An 18,164-nucleotide genomic window follows, 5' to 3' on the forward strand; every position below is an offset into this window, starting at 1 on the left:
ATTATGAGAACTCAAATTTTCCCAGTGTTACGCAATTTTTTGAGCATATGGTCCAACAAAACCAGTACCTAAGTGAACCGTACAGTGAATCTGCACTTATACAATTATGCATTTCTAAATTACCACGATCATTAAGAGTGTCACTTCTAACGGGTCAGCAAAAAGAAAACATTTCGGCATTCAGAGATCTGTTACAGCTCTTGGAAGTACAACAATCTGATTATTCTTTTGTAAACAAAAATTTTTCGTATAATAATCATGGCCAACAAACTTACAGTAATTACGATCAGTCACGTAGTTTCAATAGTAAAAGTAACAGACGCTTTAGGAATGACAACCACCACAACTTTAATAACAGACAAAATTCCAATTATCAATACCGTCAAAGATTTCAGCAACAGGAACCACATTTTAGTAACAATAGAGGTTTTCCACCACAACAACATGAAAGCCAGCCGGTTGGAATACCTAACCAACAATGTAATGCACAAGGTCAACCTAACTTTAATGTTTCGCCGCGTGCACGTATAGTCCCGGATCCAACAAATAGTAACGCACGGCAGCAAAGGAACAACTACGTACAGAAAACACAGTATTTCAATTCCTATCGCAATGCACCGTATAGGAATGACTATTACGACAGACGTAAAAATAATGAGGACAATTATCAGCGTACGTTTAACAGTCGGTCTTACCAGCAACAAAGTAATCAACAAGAACATATTCTCATGAATGAGCCCGACAGTAGGTATCATCCAGAGCGTAACACGTCTGGAAGAAGTAATAGAACAGTTCAAATAGTAGAAATGCCACAACATCCAGCTGAAAATAGTAACACATCAGATAGAATCTGACTAGATACTGTACAAGTCGCATCTTCCAGTAACACAAGCACTACCTTTGACACGCAAAATGTAGTTCACGAAAATGTAATTACTTTTGATGGTATCAGAGATACTCTTTTGCAGGAAAGACCATTTGTTCAGAAAACTATTTCACATCCTGTCATCGAAATTAAAGTAGGTTCATCGAAATTTTCAGCAGTAATTGATTCCGGATCACCTATGTCAGTAATAAATGAAGAAACTTTTAAAGAGTGTAACAAAGAGAATACTTATCCCACATTACCACTAGGCAAAACGAAAGTGAAAGGAGCAGTATCGAGCAAAGGAGTAGACGTTAAATTACAGACGCATTTATCATTTTGTATTGCAGGTCATACTTTTCATTCAAATTTTTGGATTGTTCCTTTATTGACAACAGACGTTATTTTAGGTACGAATTTTCTGGTACAACACGACGCAGTTATTGATTTTCAGAATTCTTATTTAATGTTAAAGGATGAAAATGTGCAATTGGCTTTAGAATTTCAGCACTCATTATCTGCGGAAGAACAAACAATTAACCGCACAGAGGTCATTTCCGCAACACGTAACATAGACTGTAATCCCACATTGTTCACGGATACGTACGTACATAACTATAATACTCCAGACGAAGCTGACTACGACGTAATGCAGATGATTACTGATAAAGTTAAACAGAGCAGTGCAAATACAGACGACGAACGAACGCAATTACACAAAATTCTTTTAGAACAAGCTCCAGTTTTTGACAATGTTCCTGGTACTATGTCCGGCTTTATGTATGAATTTCAAGTCAAACAGCACGACACATTTAAAGCAAAGCATTATCCCATTCCGTATATTCATAGAGAGCAGGTTAAAAAAGAATTGCAGGATATGCTTGACCAAGGAATTATAGAACCAGCAGTTAGTCCGTACATAAACCCGCTACATATTGTTAAGAAAAAAGATGGCTCACTTCGCCTCGTACTTGATTCACGTCACATTAATGACATTATTATTAATGAAACAGATCGACCACAGACTTAAGAGGAACTTTTACAGAAATTTCATGGTACTGCTATTTATTCGACATTAGATTTGAAATCGGGAATTTGGCAAATTCAACTTCATCCGAATTGCAGAAAATACACAGCTTTTCTCTGTTTCGGCGACTGTTATCAATTTTGCAAATTACCATTCGGATTAACTATTTCTTCAGCAGCTTTTATTCGCGGTTTGAACACAATACTTCCGACAGAACTTAAGGACAGAATTACGACGTACGTAGACGACATTCATATCGCAGAAGTTAACTGGTCTGAACACAATATGATTCTTGAACGTCTGTTACAAACTTTTCATGCACAAGGACTCACAGTTAATCTCAGTAAATCGCATTTTGGTAAAACTTCTATAAAATTTCTTGGACACGTAATTTCAGCAGAAGGCATTGCACCTGATCCGGAAAAACTTCAAGCTCTACGTGACATTACTGTTCCTACGACGAAGAAACAATAACGCAATTTTTTGGGCTTAATTAACTTTTTTCGCAAATTTATTCATCACTCTGCTTTAGACACGCCTAGATTATGTCAATTAACAGGTAAAAACACTATTTGGTCTTGGGATAAGCAAGCACATTCTGAATTCGTGAACCTGAAACATGCTTTGTTGAATGCTCCACTTTTATCGCACCCAGATCTTACCAGAAATTTTTCCATTGCCACCGACAGTTCTAACACCGCTTTAGGCGTACACATTGTGGTGTCACCGCCAGACACCACACTTGCTAGGTGGTAGCTTAAATCGGCCGCGGCCGCGGTCCAATAGTACATGGCGGACCCGCGTGTCGCCACTGTGAGATCGCAGACCGAGCGCCACCACAAGGCAGGTCTCGAGATACGGACTAGCTCTCGCCCCCAGTTGTACGACGACTTTGCTAGCGACTACACTGACGAAGCCTTTCTCTCATTTGCCGAGAGACCGTTAGAATAGCCTTCAGCTAAGTCCATGGCTACGACCTAGCAAGGCGCCATTAGCCTTACATAGTTTGAAAGTTATCGTATGAGATGTCTCATCAAGAATGCTGTATTCACAACAAGGATAAATAAAAGTTAAGTATTCGAGGATCTGCATACTTTTCTTATTAGCATTCAATACTTATCCTGTTCCAGAATTCACGCCCGTCTGCGTTAGATAGCATGCATTTCGGCCTCCTCTATCTACAAGGTGTTGGCACATTTGCCAACACATCACACATTTTCCAGGAAATTGAAGAAGATGGTTCTACAGTAATTAAAAACATCGCATTTGCAAGCCGCATTCTGTCACCTGCTGAGCGAAATTATTCTGTTACAGAACTTGAAACATTATGCGTTTAATGGGCTTTCACGAGATTTAGGCATTTTCTTTATGGAAGACACACGACCGTTTACACAGACCACAGGGCGATACAATTCTTACTTTCAGCTAAATTTACGCACGACAGGTTAAGCAGATGGAAACTTTATTTACAAGAATTTAATTTTACAATAGTTCACATTCCCGGCACACAAAATGTTATAGCAGACGCACTATCCCGTTCTCTCAGCAACAATCAGCAAGACGTCGCAACCAACTTCTGCAAAGCAAATTTCAGCGTTATGTACATCCAACAAGTAGCATTTGAAAATTTCATTTCGTCGTCATTACAAGACATAGCACAAGAGCAAAATAAAGACAACGTGTGGAAAGAGATTACACACCTCTGGCAAGATAGGAATAATGTTACAATTAGAAACCATTACACTGTACGCAATGACATTCTGTTTCGCCGCTCTCATCCTGACAGCAACAACTGGTTATTATGCATTCCTGACGAACTGGTGAACAAATTAATCTGGTACACTCATTTAAGTTACGCACATTACGGAGCAAGAAAATGTTTTCTTATACTGAGACAGAACTGTTATTTTACCAACATGGAGAAACGTATACGACGAGTTTTAGCGTCATGTAAAATTTGCCAGAAAGCTAAGTCAGACACCACTTCACATATTCCTCCTTTATATCTCATGTACCTGTTAAATTAAAACATATGGCCGCTGTAGACATTTTTGGTCCGATTCCGAGAACTAAAAGAGGTTTTTGCTACATATTTGTCCCTGTTGAGCTCACTTCAAAATTTGTTACTTTCACTCCGTTACGCAAAGCTACAGCTAAAACTGTTTCGAAAGCATTTGTAAAACATTTTCTATTTCATGTAGGGCATGTGTTGAAAGTAATTTCCAATAATGGATCACAATTTCGTTCTGCTACATGGACATGTATGTTACGAGCTAGAAACATTTCTCCGATTTATATATCCAAGTACCATGCTTCTTCGAACCCCTGTGAAAGATTAATGAAAGAAATTGGTAAGCTGTGTAGAATAAACTGCCACAAAAGACATATTAATTGGGATACACACATACTCTCATTCCAAGATGTAATTAATTCCATTCCAAATGAATCCACTATGCTATCTCCGTCTGTTATACTGAAAAACGTTGAACCACCAAACAAAATTAAAGAATTAGTAAACTTCCCTACCTGTCGTCGACTAAGACACCATGAAATAATTGACATTGCGCTGAACAACATCAAACGTGCCGCAGAGCGCCGGAGAAGACAACAAAAACAGGTTTGTACGCGCCGAGACTTTCACGTTGGACAGAAGATATTAGTACGTACACACTATTTATCCAGCAGAATAAAAGGTACGCAGGTCCATATCGGATTCGCAGCATCCCTCACCCCAACGCTGTACACGTCGAAACTTTGAGAACCAGAAAATCGAAAGGCAATCACCATATCTCAAACATTAAACCGTTTATTGAATGAAACCACTTTATGATGTAACATGCTATGGTGCCATTTACTAATCTTTATGACCACTTATGCAATTATATTCACATGACTAACTACTGATGATTATCGTATTTTTCTTGGCAAGTGCCCGGCAAGGTAAGGTTAGCAGGTCGCTTTTCTTGTCGTTATATATCAGACTGTGCACATTTTTTTCCAGGGACACTTACGTATTTTATGACTAATTGTGCAATGTTATCTAATGACATGTTAATTTCATTACATTTTTTCTCCATTAAAGGCTTTAATTATCGCCTCTATTAACTACACTACATACAAGCTGAACACAATGAACATCACATTTTTTCTTTCTTATATATATATATATATATATATATATATATATACGATTATTTCATGTTTTGTTCGTATGCATTATGAAATGGTGAAGACATAGCAAACACCAGTCGACTTTGACATTTTTTGCCTTATGACATCTCAAGATCGTGACTGTTTTACATTTTTTGCTGCTGCATTGTGATATTCTGTGTACATTTTTGCATTTGAACACTGTCAATGTCTTTGACATATTACGTTTTCTGTCATGTTATGCTGTATGCTTAATTATGTTACCTTAAACCAGTCATTATTTAGTGAGTATATGATGTAAATGCAGGATATTAAACTCTGTTCATCATTTTCAGAAAAAAATAACGTGTAAAGGAAATAAATTACACAGAAATGGGAACTTCACCTACGGAATGATCGAAAGAAGATGCAATAACTTTATGAGGAAGAGTAAATGGATCAGGATTAACAAGCATTAACAAGAATATACTATACACATCGTAGAATAGCAGTCTTAAGTAATTTTTTCTTTCAGAATACAAGGTGATTGATGCAAGCTGTCAGACAGAACTACACATCCTAATTTTAAGTGATGAAATATGCTAGAGATAAGGAATAGTTGTGTAATGACTAATGAAGTGATTTTTGCAGATGATAATGAATGCTGATGAAGAGTAATGATGAAGGATGTGCTACTATGAACAATGAAGTTTTTCTTTACAGGTGATGATGATGATAATGGAGTTATGATGATATGGATAATGAAGTTTTCTTTGCAGATGAGGATAATGTTGAAGTTATATTTATGCTATGTAGTTATTTAAGTATTTGTTGCAGTTCGTTTTGACAGCAGGTGTTATATTGCACAGTATAATGACTGAAGGTTTTGGAAAGGACAGCTATGGAACACATTTTTTATACACATTTCACTACCTGTTAATTCGAAGTTCACTACTTTTCAGCATAAAATGCATTTCTCTTTTCAGCTTAATAATCCATTTTTATACATTTTTTGCAGGAGAAATTATTTATGAGATTAATGTGCTATAAGCAGTTGTTCATTAAATCTATGAAGGTGATTACATATACTCTACTTGTTTCATAATCTTGCCACAGCTGACTTATGACAGATGACGTTACACATTTTCATTTATACCAACAAACCAGAAACAAATTTTTTCTTCTTGCTTTCCCCTATAATTACCCTAAGCAATGCATTGCTAACAAAAAATGTATTACCAGTCCCAAATAATGATACCAGTTTAAGAGAGTTCTGAGTAATGCTGATCAGCTATGAATAGTATGTCACTTCAGTAATGACTTCTTAATGATACAAAAAAAATATATAAAATAATGCTTTGTAACTGGCTAATAACTGCCACTGTTTATTGTAATGAGACTACTTATAATTCCCATGATTATTAATGCTATGACTGTAATTAACTGATTTTTAATAATGACTTCTTAATGATCTGAATAATACTGAATGATGAACAATGTTTTATACTATTCAATACTTGCTGGCCACTGAGTGCCAATAATTAATGTCACTAAATGAATTATGTTATTAATTATGCCATTAATTAGCTCCTGTTTTCAATGATGATTTTTCATGTTCTATAGCTGGCCACTGAGTGCCAATAATTAATGTCACTAAATGAATTATGTTATTAATTATGCCATTAATTAGCTCCTGTTTTCAATGATGATTTTTCATGTTCTATAACTGGCCACTGAGTGCCAATAATTAATGTCACTAAATGAATTATGTTATTAATTATGCCATTAATTAGCTCCTGTTTTCAATGATGACTTTTCATACCTGGCCAATGAGTGCCAATAATTTGTATAACTCAATGTATTATGTTAATGCTAGGCCAATAATTGACTTTTTTTTTTTTAATGAAGACTTCTGATGAACATTATTCTGTCATACTAAATATGCTTTGTAACTGGCCAAAGACTGCCGCTGTTTATTGTAATACGATTACCCATGATGCCAATAATTTAATTTTATGAACATTATTCTGTAATACTGAATACATGGTACAGAAATGTTCAATAACTGGGCTATGAATGCCGCAAACTACTAATGTAATTCCTAATCAAGACTAGTATGTGACGTAATGTCCTTCACCTTCTGACCTCACTACCCTGAATTACTGCAATATCCATTTGTCCTGTACATCCTCCTGATCATGGAGCACTATATTTGGTTTTTGCACTAATTCTACATTGGTGTGCCTTGTAAGAGCGTGGTGTTGACACGACATGCTGTCCACCACCGTGAGTGATGGAGACGTTATTATGGTCCCACTGTTTGGTGTACCTGATGTACCGCCAAAACGATAACATGGAAGATTACTACGACATTTCAGTGTCTTGGCTATGCTGATAAATACTAATGGAAAAAGAACTTCAAATTGTGTCACTTGGTGTTGTACTTCTGTGGAAAGATATGGACTTTCAGAGCAGCTATGTGCAATCTAAAGTGCTACAACCATGATGCAATCCTTCCCTTTCCTATCCTAATACTTGTCACATAGTGAAGATCATTTTTTGCTAACCTCATTTATATTCAGGACCTATACATTTTTTTGATTTGATGATATGTTCTAAACTACAGTACATGTGCACTTATGTCATGTGTTAATATGCTTTCTACTGAACTTCAGTGCCTGTGCACTTTTCTCATTTTTCAATATGATTTGTACTCATTCTGTATACATTTTGTGATTTCCTGATATGTTCAATACTTCCGTGCGTATGCACTTATGTCATTTGTTACTTATTGTATATACATTTCCTCATTTGCTGATATGTTCTGAACTGCAGTGCATGTGCACTCATGTCACTTGTCAACATGATTTTTTGCCATTCTGTTTATTTGTTCTGAAAATGCTAAAGAGTTATTCAGTGCGTGTGCACTTTTGTTATCTATCAAATAATTTGTATATACATTTTTCTGATTTGCTAATATGTTTTGGACTCACATTTTGTCATTGTCTAATATGTTTGGTACTCGGTGCATGTGCACCACATTTAATTCATGTACTATATCTGTATATATGTTGTAACTGTAAAGTTAATTAGTTAAAAAAAAATAAAAAAAAATTTTCTTGCAATGGCAAGTTCAAATGACTCACCATCGCTGCCAAATTTTTGCCCCCCCCAGTGGAGGGTTATGAAACACGTATGTTGTGTGGCGGCGATGGCGAGGCATTGCAGAGTCTCTGACCAGAGAGCTATTTGTCGTTCCTAGTCTGCGCTTGACCGCGCGAGAGTTGCGAGCAGTAGTCTGTCGGTAGCAGTAGGCCAGAGTAGTCTGTCGGTAGCAGTAGCACAGTTCAGTTGCTAATGGCAGTCTGTTAGCACTAGTAGTCGAGTACGGCCGCGAGCGGGATGCAGTCACAGGCGTCGACATGGGTCTCTGGTCAAGATGCTGAATGAGGTATATTGTTAATTAAGGTAACCAAGCTGCATTGCGCACATCAGATAATGTAAAGTTTATTTATTGTAATTAATTTTCTACAAGTGCCCCAATAATAATTTTGATTTCAAAGCAATTTTTAACAAAAGAACCATTTAATTGAACCAACGATTTCCTTCCATTTCCTTTAAAGAAAAAAGCCGTGGCCAACAATAAGAGCAGAAATTTGACATGCAGTTTCAATGAGGTAAGAAATTAATTCTGATTTTTTGCACAGGGCCAAAGACCGACATTTCGGTCTAATTTAGTTTTCATTGTCACTGAAGTTTCATCAGCATTGAATTTTTTATTATTTTTGTGGGAGCTTACATCTTGAGTCAGATTGCGATTCTCATTTTCATTGTCATTAAATTTATTTGCTGGGAGGTTACATTAGGTTGTATTCTAGTTAACATTCAATTATTGTGTTTCAAAATTTCTCTGGGAGGTTACACTTAGCTCTATGTCCATTTACATTTGAGCATTATCTTTCATTTTTGCGGGGAGGTTACAAGAGTAGCAACTTTCCTTTTCATAATATTGTTACATTCCATCCTGGATTTTCCGTTGTTTGATTTGTTTTTCTAAGCTGTTTGTCTATGTGTTCAATCATCTCTACTCTTCTGTGTTTCATTGATATCATGTGCCTGTCACACTTGCCTTTCCCGACAAAGTTTTTTACATATATTTTTTTTGCATATTTTGGCTACTGCTGTGTACTGTCCTGATAACATTTGCATCTTCCTGGTGCAATTTTAAAAAGTATTGGGGAAACAGTACCTGTTGTTAAGAAACAAAGTACATCCCTTATTCAGTATGGATTTTGACATGTACATGACGAACATTCTCTGATGTGCCTATTATTCCAACCAGTTTTGTCATGGCCAGTATATATAAAATATATTTTGAAACGTAACAATAACCAGTACTTGCCTCACATTGTTTGTAAACTTTTCATTCAAATCTTGCTCCATTTAATGGATTAAATTGTTCATATGCTAAATATCATTTATATCACATTGAGGATGTGTCTATACTGGCATTTTCATCCACGGTGTGAATTTATTTAAATTTAAAATTCCAAGGGTTGATGACAGGTCTTATCCCTCAAAGACTGTCAGTACTGTCAGCAGTTTCATTATTGCAAAAGTGTAAGCACCTCAAAATATGTTTAAATCTGTTAAGAGGTATTACTTTTTTAAACACTGGCGTTTCTGCTACTGGTCTTTTTAGACATTTGGATTTTTGACCTTCAAACATGAGCAATCAAAAAGCCTTCCACCATCCACATTTTTCCCTTCATTGTCTATTATCTGACATTTGTTTACATAACAAATTTTTCCCACAATTTGTCATCAAATGTAATAATAATAATAATCCTGGGTGTTCAATTAAATGTTTTGAAACATAAGCTTTTATGCAGCGAGTCTCAGCATATTTCTAAATGATTAGAGTATTTCTCGCTATAAGTAAATGTTTAGCACGCTATCCGTTTTTTACAATCACGTCACGGTCACCGAATTCTTCATCACTACTTCCATGTAAACGCCTAATCTTCAACAAGAGAGTGTTAAGTTTTTCTTCTGGAACAAAGGTACAAAACCACTACTAAGCTTGCTTTATAATGTAGATATAAAGAACTGTGACCAATCCATGTGGTGTAAAGGTAAAAACTAAACCACAATTGTAACTGACAAGTGTTAGTCTCAAAGGTTAGACTGGTAATGCTAACGCTTGGTCCAAATTTCATTCCCATCAGTGTTTACGTTTGGCTTGGCTTTCATTCCTGCACATCTGACTCGTGATGTTTACATCTGGCCCGTCATATTCATGTCTGGTTCAAAATGGTGAACTATCTTGAATGATATCTGGGTGCATGAGGATTTTTGTGTAGAAGGTCAACAACACATTACATATGAAAACAAAGGACATGGATAAACTAATGGCTTTAAGTTGCAACATACATATGTGATAGACAAAATTCACGGTGTATAACATGGGAAAATAAGGGGGATAATCAAATAACAATGGAATAAGAATTGGAAGACATAATACATACTCTTATAACAGCAGGCAATCGAGAATAGGTCCCAGTTGTAAGCACCTCAACTGCAGCAGGAATATGGAAGTTGGGCAAGCGAGCGTGCACCAGAGTCTCCCTAGCCATTCGAGCCAACATATCGGCAGTGTCCACAAACAACATAGACTGCTTGTCCAGGAATGCCATTATTTGCTAGAAAAGAAAAAAAGCTATTAAGACACATGATAAAATCTTTGATAACAGCACACACTCAGACAAAATATACACAGTCTAACTGGTGTATTTCTATACATGAACATTACTGAAACTGTTTTTCCCTTATTTCAATTGCCTTACTAGAATACAGGAGACCACTGTAGTAAGGTTTGAAAGGGAAAAAGCTGAGATAATGAAGTAATATGACTGATTTATAGAGAGGAGTGGTGTGCAGGGAGAAGGGTATTCCTGTATTTATCATCTGAATGAAACTCCAACAACACAAGTTCTCAGAAAAGCTATACAAGTAAAACTACTCCAAGCAACAAGGTGATACTTGAATTGTGTTGCTATGCAATGTGCACCAACAGAATACTTCCAAAAATGGGGCTAAGGCAAATAATTATATCACAAGGTATGTGAGAAAAGTAATGAGACTGACAACAATATGAGTGATATGGCAAGGCTGCATTGTTCTACTTCTATAGAATGTTGTGTTCATCCCTTCCAGGTACTCAGTCCAACTAACAGCTCTGTACAGCTATGGTGTGATTTTTGAGAGCACCATCAGCACAGTTGCATTTTTGCTGTGTGTTACAAAAATGGCACAGCAGAATTAAGAGCAATGTTACGCAGTCTAGTTTTGTGTTAAACTTGCGGAATCCTTGAGTGGAACCTTTGAAAAGTTGAAACAGGTCTACGGGAAACACTCCTTATCAAGAGCACAAGTTCTCATTTGGTTTAAGTCATTTTTGGAAGGCCGAGAACATGCTGAAGATGAACCTCACTCAGGGAGACCTTCAACTTAAAAAAATCGATGGAAATGTCGAACATTTGTGTACCATTGTGAGATCAAACTATGTAAGGATGATGGGTGACCAGTTAAACTTCAGCACTTTCACTGTAGAACAAATTTTGACTAAAGATTTGCAAATGTGAAAGATTAATGCCAAAATTGCACCAAAAGACCTCACGAGTGAGCAGAAGGGCTACTGGAGAAATGTGTGCGCTGATCATCTTGAGAGGATTGCCAATGACCACGAATGGTTCAGTCATGTCGTCAAAGGTGATGAATCCTGGATTTTTGAATATGATCCGGAGACAAAGCAGAAAAGTGCGAAATGGCACACTGAGACATCTCCTCAACCGAAAAACGCTCACATTAACAAATCAAAGACCAAAATAATGCTGATTTGCTTTTCTGACAGTACGGGTATCATGCATAAAGAATTTGTTCCTCCACAACAAACTGTCCACTGTGTTTCACACAAGTTCTTGAAAGGCTCAGGAAAAGGGTGAACTGAGTGGGACCGGATATGGCAGACAAGTAGATACTGCATCATGAGAATGCCCCACATTACATGGACACTTTCATCACAGAATTTTTGATCCCGAAAGGCATTCCCGTTGTTCCACAGCCCCCCCCCCCCCTTTTCACCTGATTCAAAACCTTGTGATGGGACAATATTACTGTTTGAGAAAAATAAAAAAAACTTTGGCGTGTCACAAAATCAGTCTCATTAATTTTCTCACAAATATCATATTGTGGGAAACTGAGTGACTTTACACTTTACATACTGAAGCACAATCACTTATGGTGTCAGTGGCTTTTCTGCTGGCCGTAACCAATCAATGATAATATCCGGTAGCCAATAAGAATTACTGAATCTAATGACTAGTTTTGGGGGAAGATATGAATTGATTACTTCTGTTTCTGACATGGAGCATGCAAGTCTGACGATTATGATTTGGCTATTACGAATTATAAGATTGGCTACAGGTGTTCGTAGTTATTTTTTGTATTGTTTGTTTCTGGGAATATGAGATTTGTTAGAATATTGGTTCATATTCCAATGTTCTATTTTGGCTGTGAGTTGGTAGATCCAACGAATGTGATTGGAGGAAAACTGGCTGTGGTATCGGACTGCTCAATTGCTGTTTCAAAAACTTCATCGGATATTTTCAGAACAGCCTGATTTCCAAGGCAATGGTCATGCAGAAACCTAAAAACTTCGTGGGATATTTTCAGAACGCCCCGATTTCCAAGGCAATGGTCAGGCAGAAACCTAACAGTACAGTTTCAACTTTACAGAATATTCTGTTTTATGTGAAAGCATCCCACACAATATATTCGATTATGCCAACATGTATTTTCAAACAGTCCACATCACGATGTTTATCAAATGCTATTTTCACACTGGTTCTGACAGTGTGTTGAATCATCCAACTATTGTTCACTTCCCATCATTCACTGTGGTACCAGTTGACAACTACAACCGCAGCATGCAACAAAAAAAGTCACAGCCTTTAACTTACAAAATAATACACTCCCTACCAGAAGATGGACAAAACCCACATTTATTCCACCAAGAATTACTGGACTGGTTGCTTTTTTTCTTGTACATATCATTTACTGAGTGCAAACTGGTCTAAAATTCGCCTTTCTCATGACTTTACTGATATTCAGTACTTTAATGTAATTAAATTTTAACAGCTATAACACCTCATGGAAAGCTCACCACAACTTTAACCTTTAGCTACTATACTTACAGCTGATTTGTCAACTTTTGAGGCACTGTTTGCCCATTTCACAAGTGCCAGCAGCCTCACAAATAGCTGACGAGTTCTGGCAGAAAAATTATAAATCTCTATCTTCCTCTCCATGTCAGTCTTACGGGGTAAGCTGTAATTGAAAGTTTTGTTACTTGTACTTTTTAATAAACACAGTAAAAAATTATTATTCTTATTGTTCAAGGAGTACTCCCAGTCATATAACCTATAAACTACAAACTTACAGCTCAGCCAAAACTGTGAGCTCATGGTAAGTCCTCTGTATGATGAAATCGATAAGGATTCCCAAGGATATGGAGCCCCCTCGGGATGCTTCCTGGGGCACATTGTTGGCCACAGGGGTCTGATGGCCCTCCAGAGGAACTGGGGCCATATTTCCCTCCGTCAGCTTTGCCAATTAATCTGTAACAAATATATTAATCCATCACAGAAAATTTAGCAAGCACAAGTGCTTGACTTAAAAATTAAAGTAGCAAAAGTGTCTACAAATCCACAGCAGGTGTGTAATATATTCAAGCCCCTTGAGAGATCTATTAGCATTGCATTTCTAACTGTTATGAAAACAGATAATTTGCGATTTCATGAAAAAACACCCTCAAATTCTTAGCACCTACTTCTTGTTACTAAAAAATTCCAGAACTAAAGCTGAGCAGACCAATAACACCTCAAATAATGCTGCAATTTGCATGAAAATGCTGTGAGACGATGTAGCCATTTGGAACCACTTCTGATAACTTTTCTTAGGTCTTGACCACACTTTTATTTTTCCAACAACCTTACACATTTTCAAAGTCAGCATTATGTTAGTTGCATGTAATTGTTCATAGATACATTGCACCACTTCAACATTCTCAATCACAAGACAAATACAAATTTGTCTGAGAACAGCTGTCGTCTATCAAGTATAGTGTATATGGCTCCTGATAGAAAAGGTGAACATTACAGAGTAGGCTGTAAAACATTCATGGACATATTTTGTGTTTCAAAGAGGATTGCAACGTTAACCAATAAACTGAAGATGGATCAAGTGTCGTACCCTGATAACAGATGTGGTGCATATAGCTGCAAATATAATGATATCTACTAATAAAGTAACATATACTGTCAGTTCCAAGAAAGGAGACTCATTATGGAAGAAGGAAGTCTTCTAAAAAATACCTCAGCTGTGATCTTAATATTAGTCGCTTATACAAAGCATTTAAAGTCAAATTTACAGAGACCAATTGTAAGACATGTGACTCGTTCCACATTGAGGGGAAAGGATACTCACCAGAGAACAGAAAAGCTCAGAAAGCACTAGAACTGCATCACAGGAAGGCAGAAAGTGGAATGTCTCACATGGAGAATGATGATGTGATGTCTTTGACTATGCCTGGAAGTAACATGTGTACATTAGCAATCGATCTGCAACAAGTAGGCTATTGACCACATTGTTCCAATTCTTACAGGCCCGGATATGTTCTACTTACACCACCTTTCATGTTACAATTTCTGTGTTCATACTCATGACAACAGTGAGGCAATAATGTGTTTGTGGCATGAGGATGATGGGTCTCGTGGAGCTAACAACATAGCATCATGTCTGTTCCATGTCCTGAATTGCACTAAAAATGCTGTCAATGTAACTGGTAACAAAAGGAATCTTGTGATTTGAAGTGACATCATAACAAAAGCTGTGTACTTACATATATGTACATGTTCATTGTGCATAAGTATCTGGTTTCAGGCCACAGTTTCCTATCTCGTGATAGAAATTTTGCCCTAATAGAAAACTGCAAGAAGGTTTATGAAATGTAATTACTGCAGCATGCCCTTCTTTACCATTCAAAGACATTCAAAATGATAGAAAAGGACTTTATGAATCCCAGGCTGCTGCTGATAAAGTCGTCCACAACAAAGCTAAACATCAGTTTTCCTGCACAAATTAAAATCACCTCACTAGTTGCATACTGTTTACACCTCTCATATTTAGGTAGCCTACATTTTGTCAACCATTACAGCTTGATAGCTCTGTTGGACTTAGCCCATTTAGTCTGAAAAAGGTAATGTGTAAGACACCTTCTGCTCTCAAGTTTTTAATTTTCTTTTTCTGGCCAATTCAATGCAATTTTCTCTGGACTTGAAGTAGAGTTTATAATTCTCGGATGTTAATAAATGTATTAACACAATAGATTGTGTGTGCTAATTTCATAAGTCATACAATACCGTTTTTTTTAATCTAAAAAAAAAAAAAAAAAAACATTTCTTTTGGTCCTCAGCACATTTAGAGTGTTAGGTCTTCGAGTTTTCTAGGCAGATAAATGTTTAAATTAAAAATGTACGTGTTCATCAGTGAAGATGCTTAGAATTCTGAAATAAAACTTTAAGTAGTATCTCTATTTTTAATCTAGAATGACAAATTAGGTTCTGTTACCTTCATATTGTTCCCATTAAAATAATACAGTATTATAAATGTGGTTCAATCAAGTATAACAACACTACATAAAATGTTTTCCTAAGGTATAAAACAAGTCTTTCTTCTCAAGCCATTGCTGGTCCACGCGGGAGGGCAAAAAGCAGTCCAGGATATCCTTCTTGATCACATTCTTGACGAGGGCAAAATACCACCTGTCATCATATAAAGCTGCTACAAAACAGTTTAATTGAGGATGAGTGCATGTCCATTGCGGGACATTTTCATACAACGAGGTAACCAAGATTTTAAGAACAAGTTATTATTCTAATATCTAATCAATCACAGGAAAGTGTTTGTAATTGTGAAAATTTAAGGTACCAGGTACTATATGAGTTGTCAAAAACCTCATCTCAAGGTTCTTGTGTAGAAAATCTACATTGATTTTCTCTAAGAAGGTGGGGGAGGGGGCAATTTGTCAATATCAGTCTTGCAGAAATTGTGAACACCAGATTCAGTTGTTGTTTGTACAATATCCCCTAGATGAAGTCTAGCTTTTCTCAATATATCTTTTACAGTTCCTCCTACTCAATCACACAGAGATTTGCCACGGCTACCAGCTAAAAAGGAATAATCAATGTCAACAGAAAAATCAATTTTGTGTTCACTCAAGTTATTAAGGCTTTTTCTAATTGTATATTTAGGCAACGGCCGTGCCGCAGTGGATACACCGGTTCCCGTGAGATCTCCGAAGTTAAGTGCTGTCGGGTGTGGTCGGCACTTGGATGGATGACCATCCAGCCGCCATGCGCTGTTGCCATTTTTCGGGGTGCACTCAGCCTCGTGATGCCAATTGAGGAGCTACTCGACCGAATAGTACCGGCTCCGGTCAAAGAAAACCATCACAACGACCGGGAGAGCGGTGTGCTGATGTGCTGACCACACGCCCCTCCTATCCGCATCCTCATCTGAGGAGGATACGACGGTCGGATGGTCCCAGTGGGCCACGTGTGGCCTGAAGACGGAGTGCTTTCTTTTTATTAAGTAGCACATCCATCAGTGAAATAAAGCAGTTTCTTGACTCATGGGTATCATTTCGGCAACCCTTTCCTTCTGAGCACCATTTAAAAATCCTACAGCATGATCCATATCATTACTTATAAAGCAGTGATTTACTATTACCGGTCTATTTTCCTCTTAATCACTCAAACAGAATGGACTGTTCAGCTGCTTCTTGTCCAGTGGTAACTTTGGATTTCATTGTGAATTACAAAGCTGCAGTTTTCAGCATCATGTATTAAAATAATCTGTCATTGCTGGAACATTAATTAAGCTTGCCAGTAACTACGATGGAAAATGAATTCTAACGGCACTGCAAACAAATATGACCTGCCTCACAGACAGACAAACATAAACCGAGGCCAAATGGACTGAGTGTTGCACGTCACTGATATTGAACATTGCACGATTTTGCAATGTTTTCACACCTGTACAGGTTAAAAGCAAGCTATCACAGGCATATAAGGAACACTTCCATATCACTGTGAGCAGGAGGTTAGCTGCACAGATAAATAGGATTTAGTCTAATATAATACTTCAAAAATTAATGACTTATTCAAATGAAATAAATTACTGACACTTAAAGTTCATTTATTTGCTATTTAAATATGTTAATTTGATATCCCTAAATCTAAGGCAGTGGGTGTCAGGCATGAATGAACTAACAGAGAATTATCCTTTTTTTCATCACAGCAAAAATGATTTAGATCTCCAGTTTATTTGTGTGTCTATTCATGTGAAACTCACCTTTATTTTTATTTTATCAGAGAGAGAACAATCTTAGGAATTGTTTGAGAGCAAAACTAGATGCCCTGCATGTTGGAGCAATATCTTCAGCCTTGTAATTTTTCCATAAATGGGAAAGTGACACACATTACTGGTTTTTGTAGCTGCTTTACTGCCTAAGTAATGGCTTTTTCTTTTCTTTTTCACTATAAGTCTCTCTTAACTTCTGAGAAAAGTTATAAATCAAAAAGCTTCATAAAGACCTGAGTTATGAGTATGTCTCTTGAGAAGTTTCACTTACCATGGACATTCTCAAAGAGCAAAATTATCAAAACATAATTACTTTGTAAATGTTACGAATCCAAGGCAAATGTGGAAAGTTTTGTGAAAATCTGTAATGGAGGGTTACAAATCCTAGTTATTGGTTGATATAACATGGAATGGGCAGAATTCAGTTTGAAATATTATTCTAGAACAAGTGACACTGCAAATGGAGATAACATAGCAAAATTAGACTTACTGATAATCTTACAGAAAAGCTGGGGTAAGTTTTTGTACTATAGAAAATTTGCCACATAGAATTACCAAGGCATAGGTACATAGACTGTGTTTCTTACGAGCTACACAATTGTACAATGTGAGCACGATGAGAACTGCGTAAGAAATATACAAAAAAATAAAAAATAACTA

The 18,164-nt window shown here is 36.8% G+C and overlaps 1 protein-coding gene across 1 annotated transcript in view; it reads right to left on the reverse strand.

Moving 5' to 3' along the window:
* The window catches only part of LOC124595635 (mediator of RNA polymerase II transcription subunit 14), a 187,136-nt gene that overhangs the window by 168,274 nt on the left and 698 nt on the right, over window positions 1-18,164 (reverse strand). Inside the window, exons 2-4 of the mRNA XM_047134464.1 lie at window positions 13,522-13,699; window positions 13,277-13,409; window positions 10,550-10,723 (exon numbers count right to left, since the gene is read on the reverse strand). Coding sequence (XP_046990420.1) covers window positions 10,550-10,723; window positions 13,277-13,409; window positions 13,522-13,670 — 456 coding nt within the window. The 5' untranslated portion in view covers window positions 13,671-13,699. The remainder of the gene's footprint in view (window positions 1-10,549; window positions 10,724-13,276; window positions 13,410-13,521; window positions 13,700-18,164) is intronic.

This window comes from Schistocerca americana, chromosome 2 (assembly GCF_021461395.2).
Source record: "Schistocerca americana isolate TAMUIC-IGC-003095 chromosome 2, iqSchAmer2.1, whole genome shotgun sequence".
NCBI classification, from domain to species: domain Eukaryota; kingdom Metazoa; phylum Arthropoda; class Insecta; order Orthoptera; family Acrididae; genus Schistocerca; species Schistocerca americana.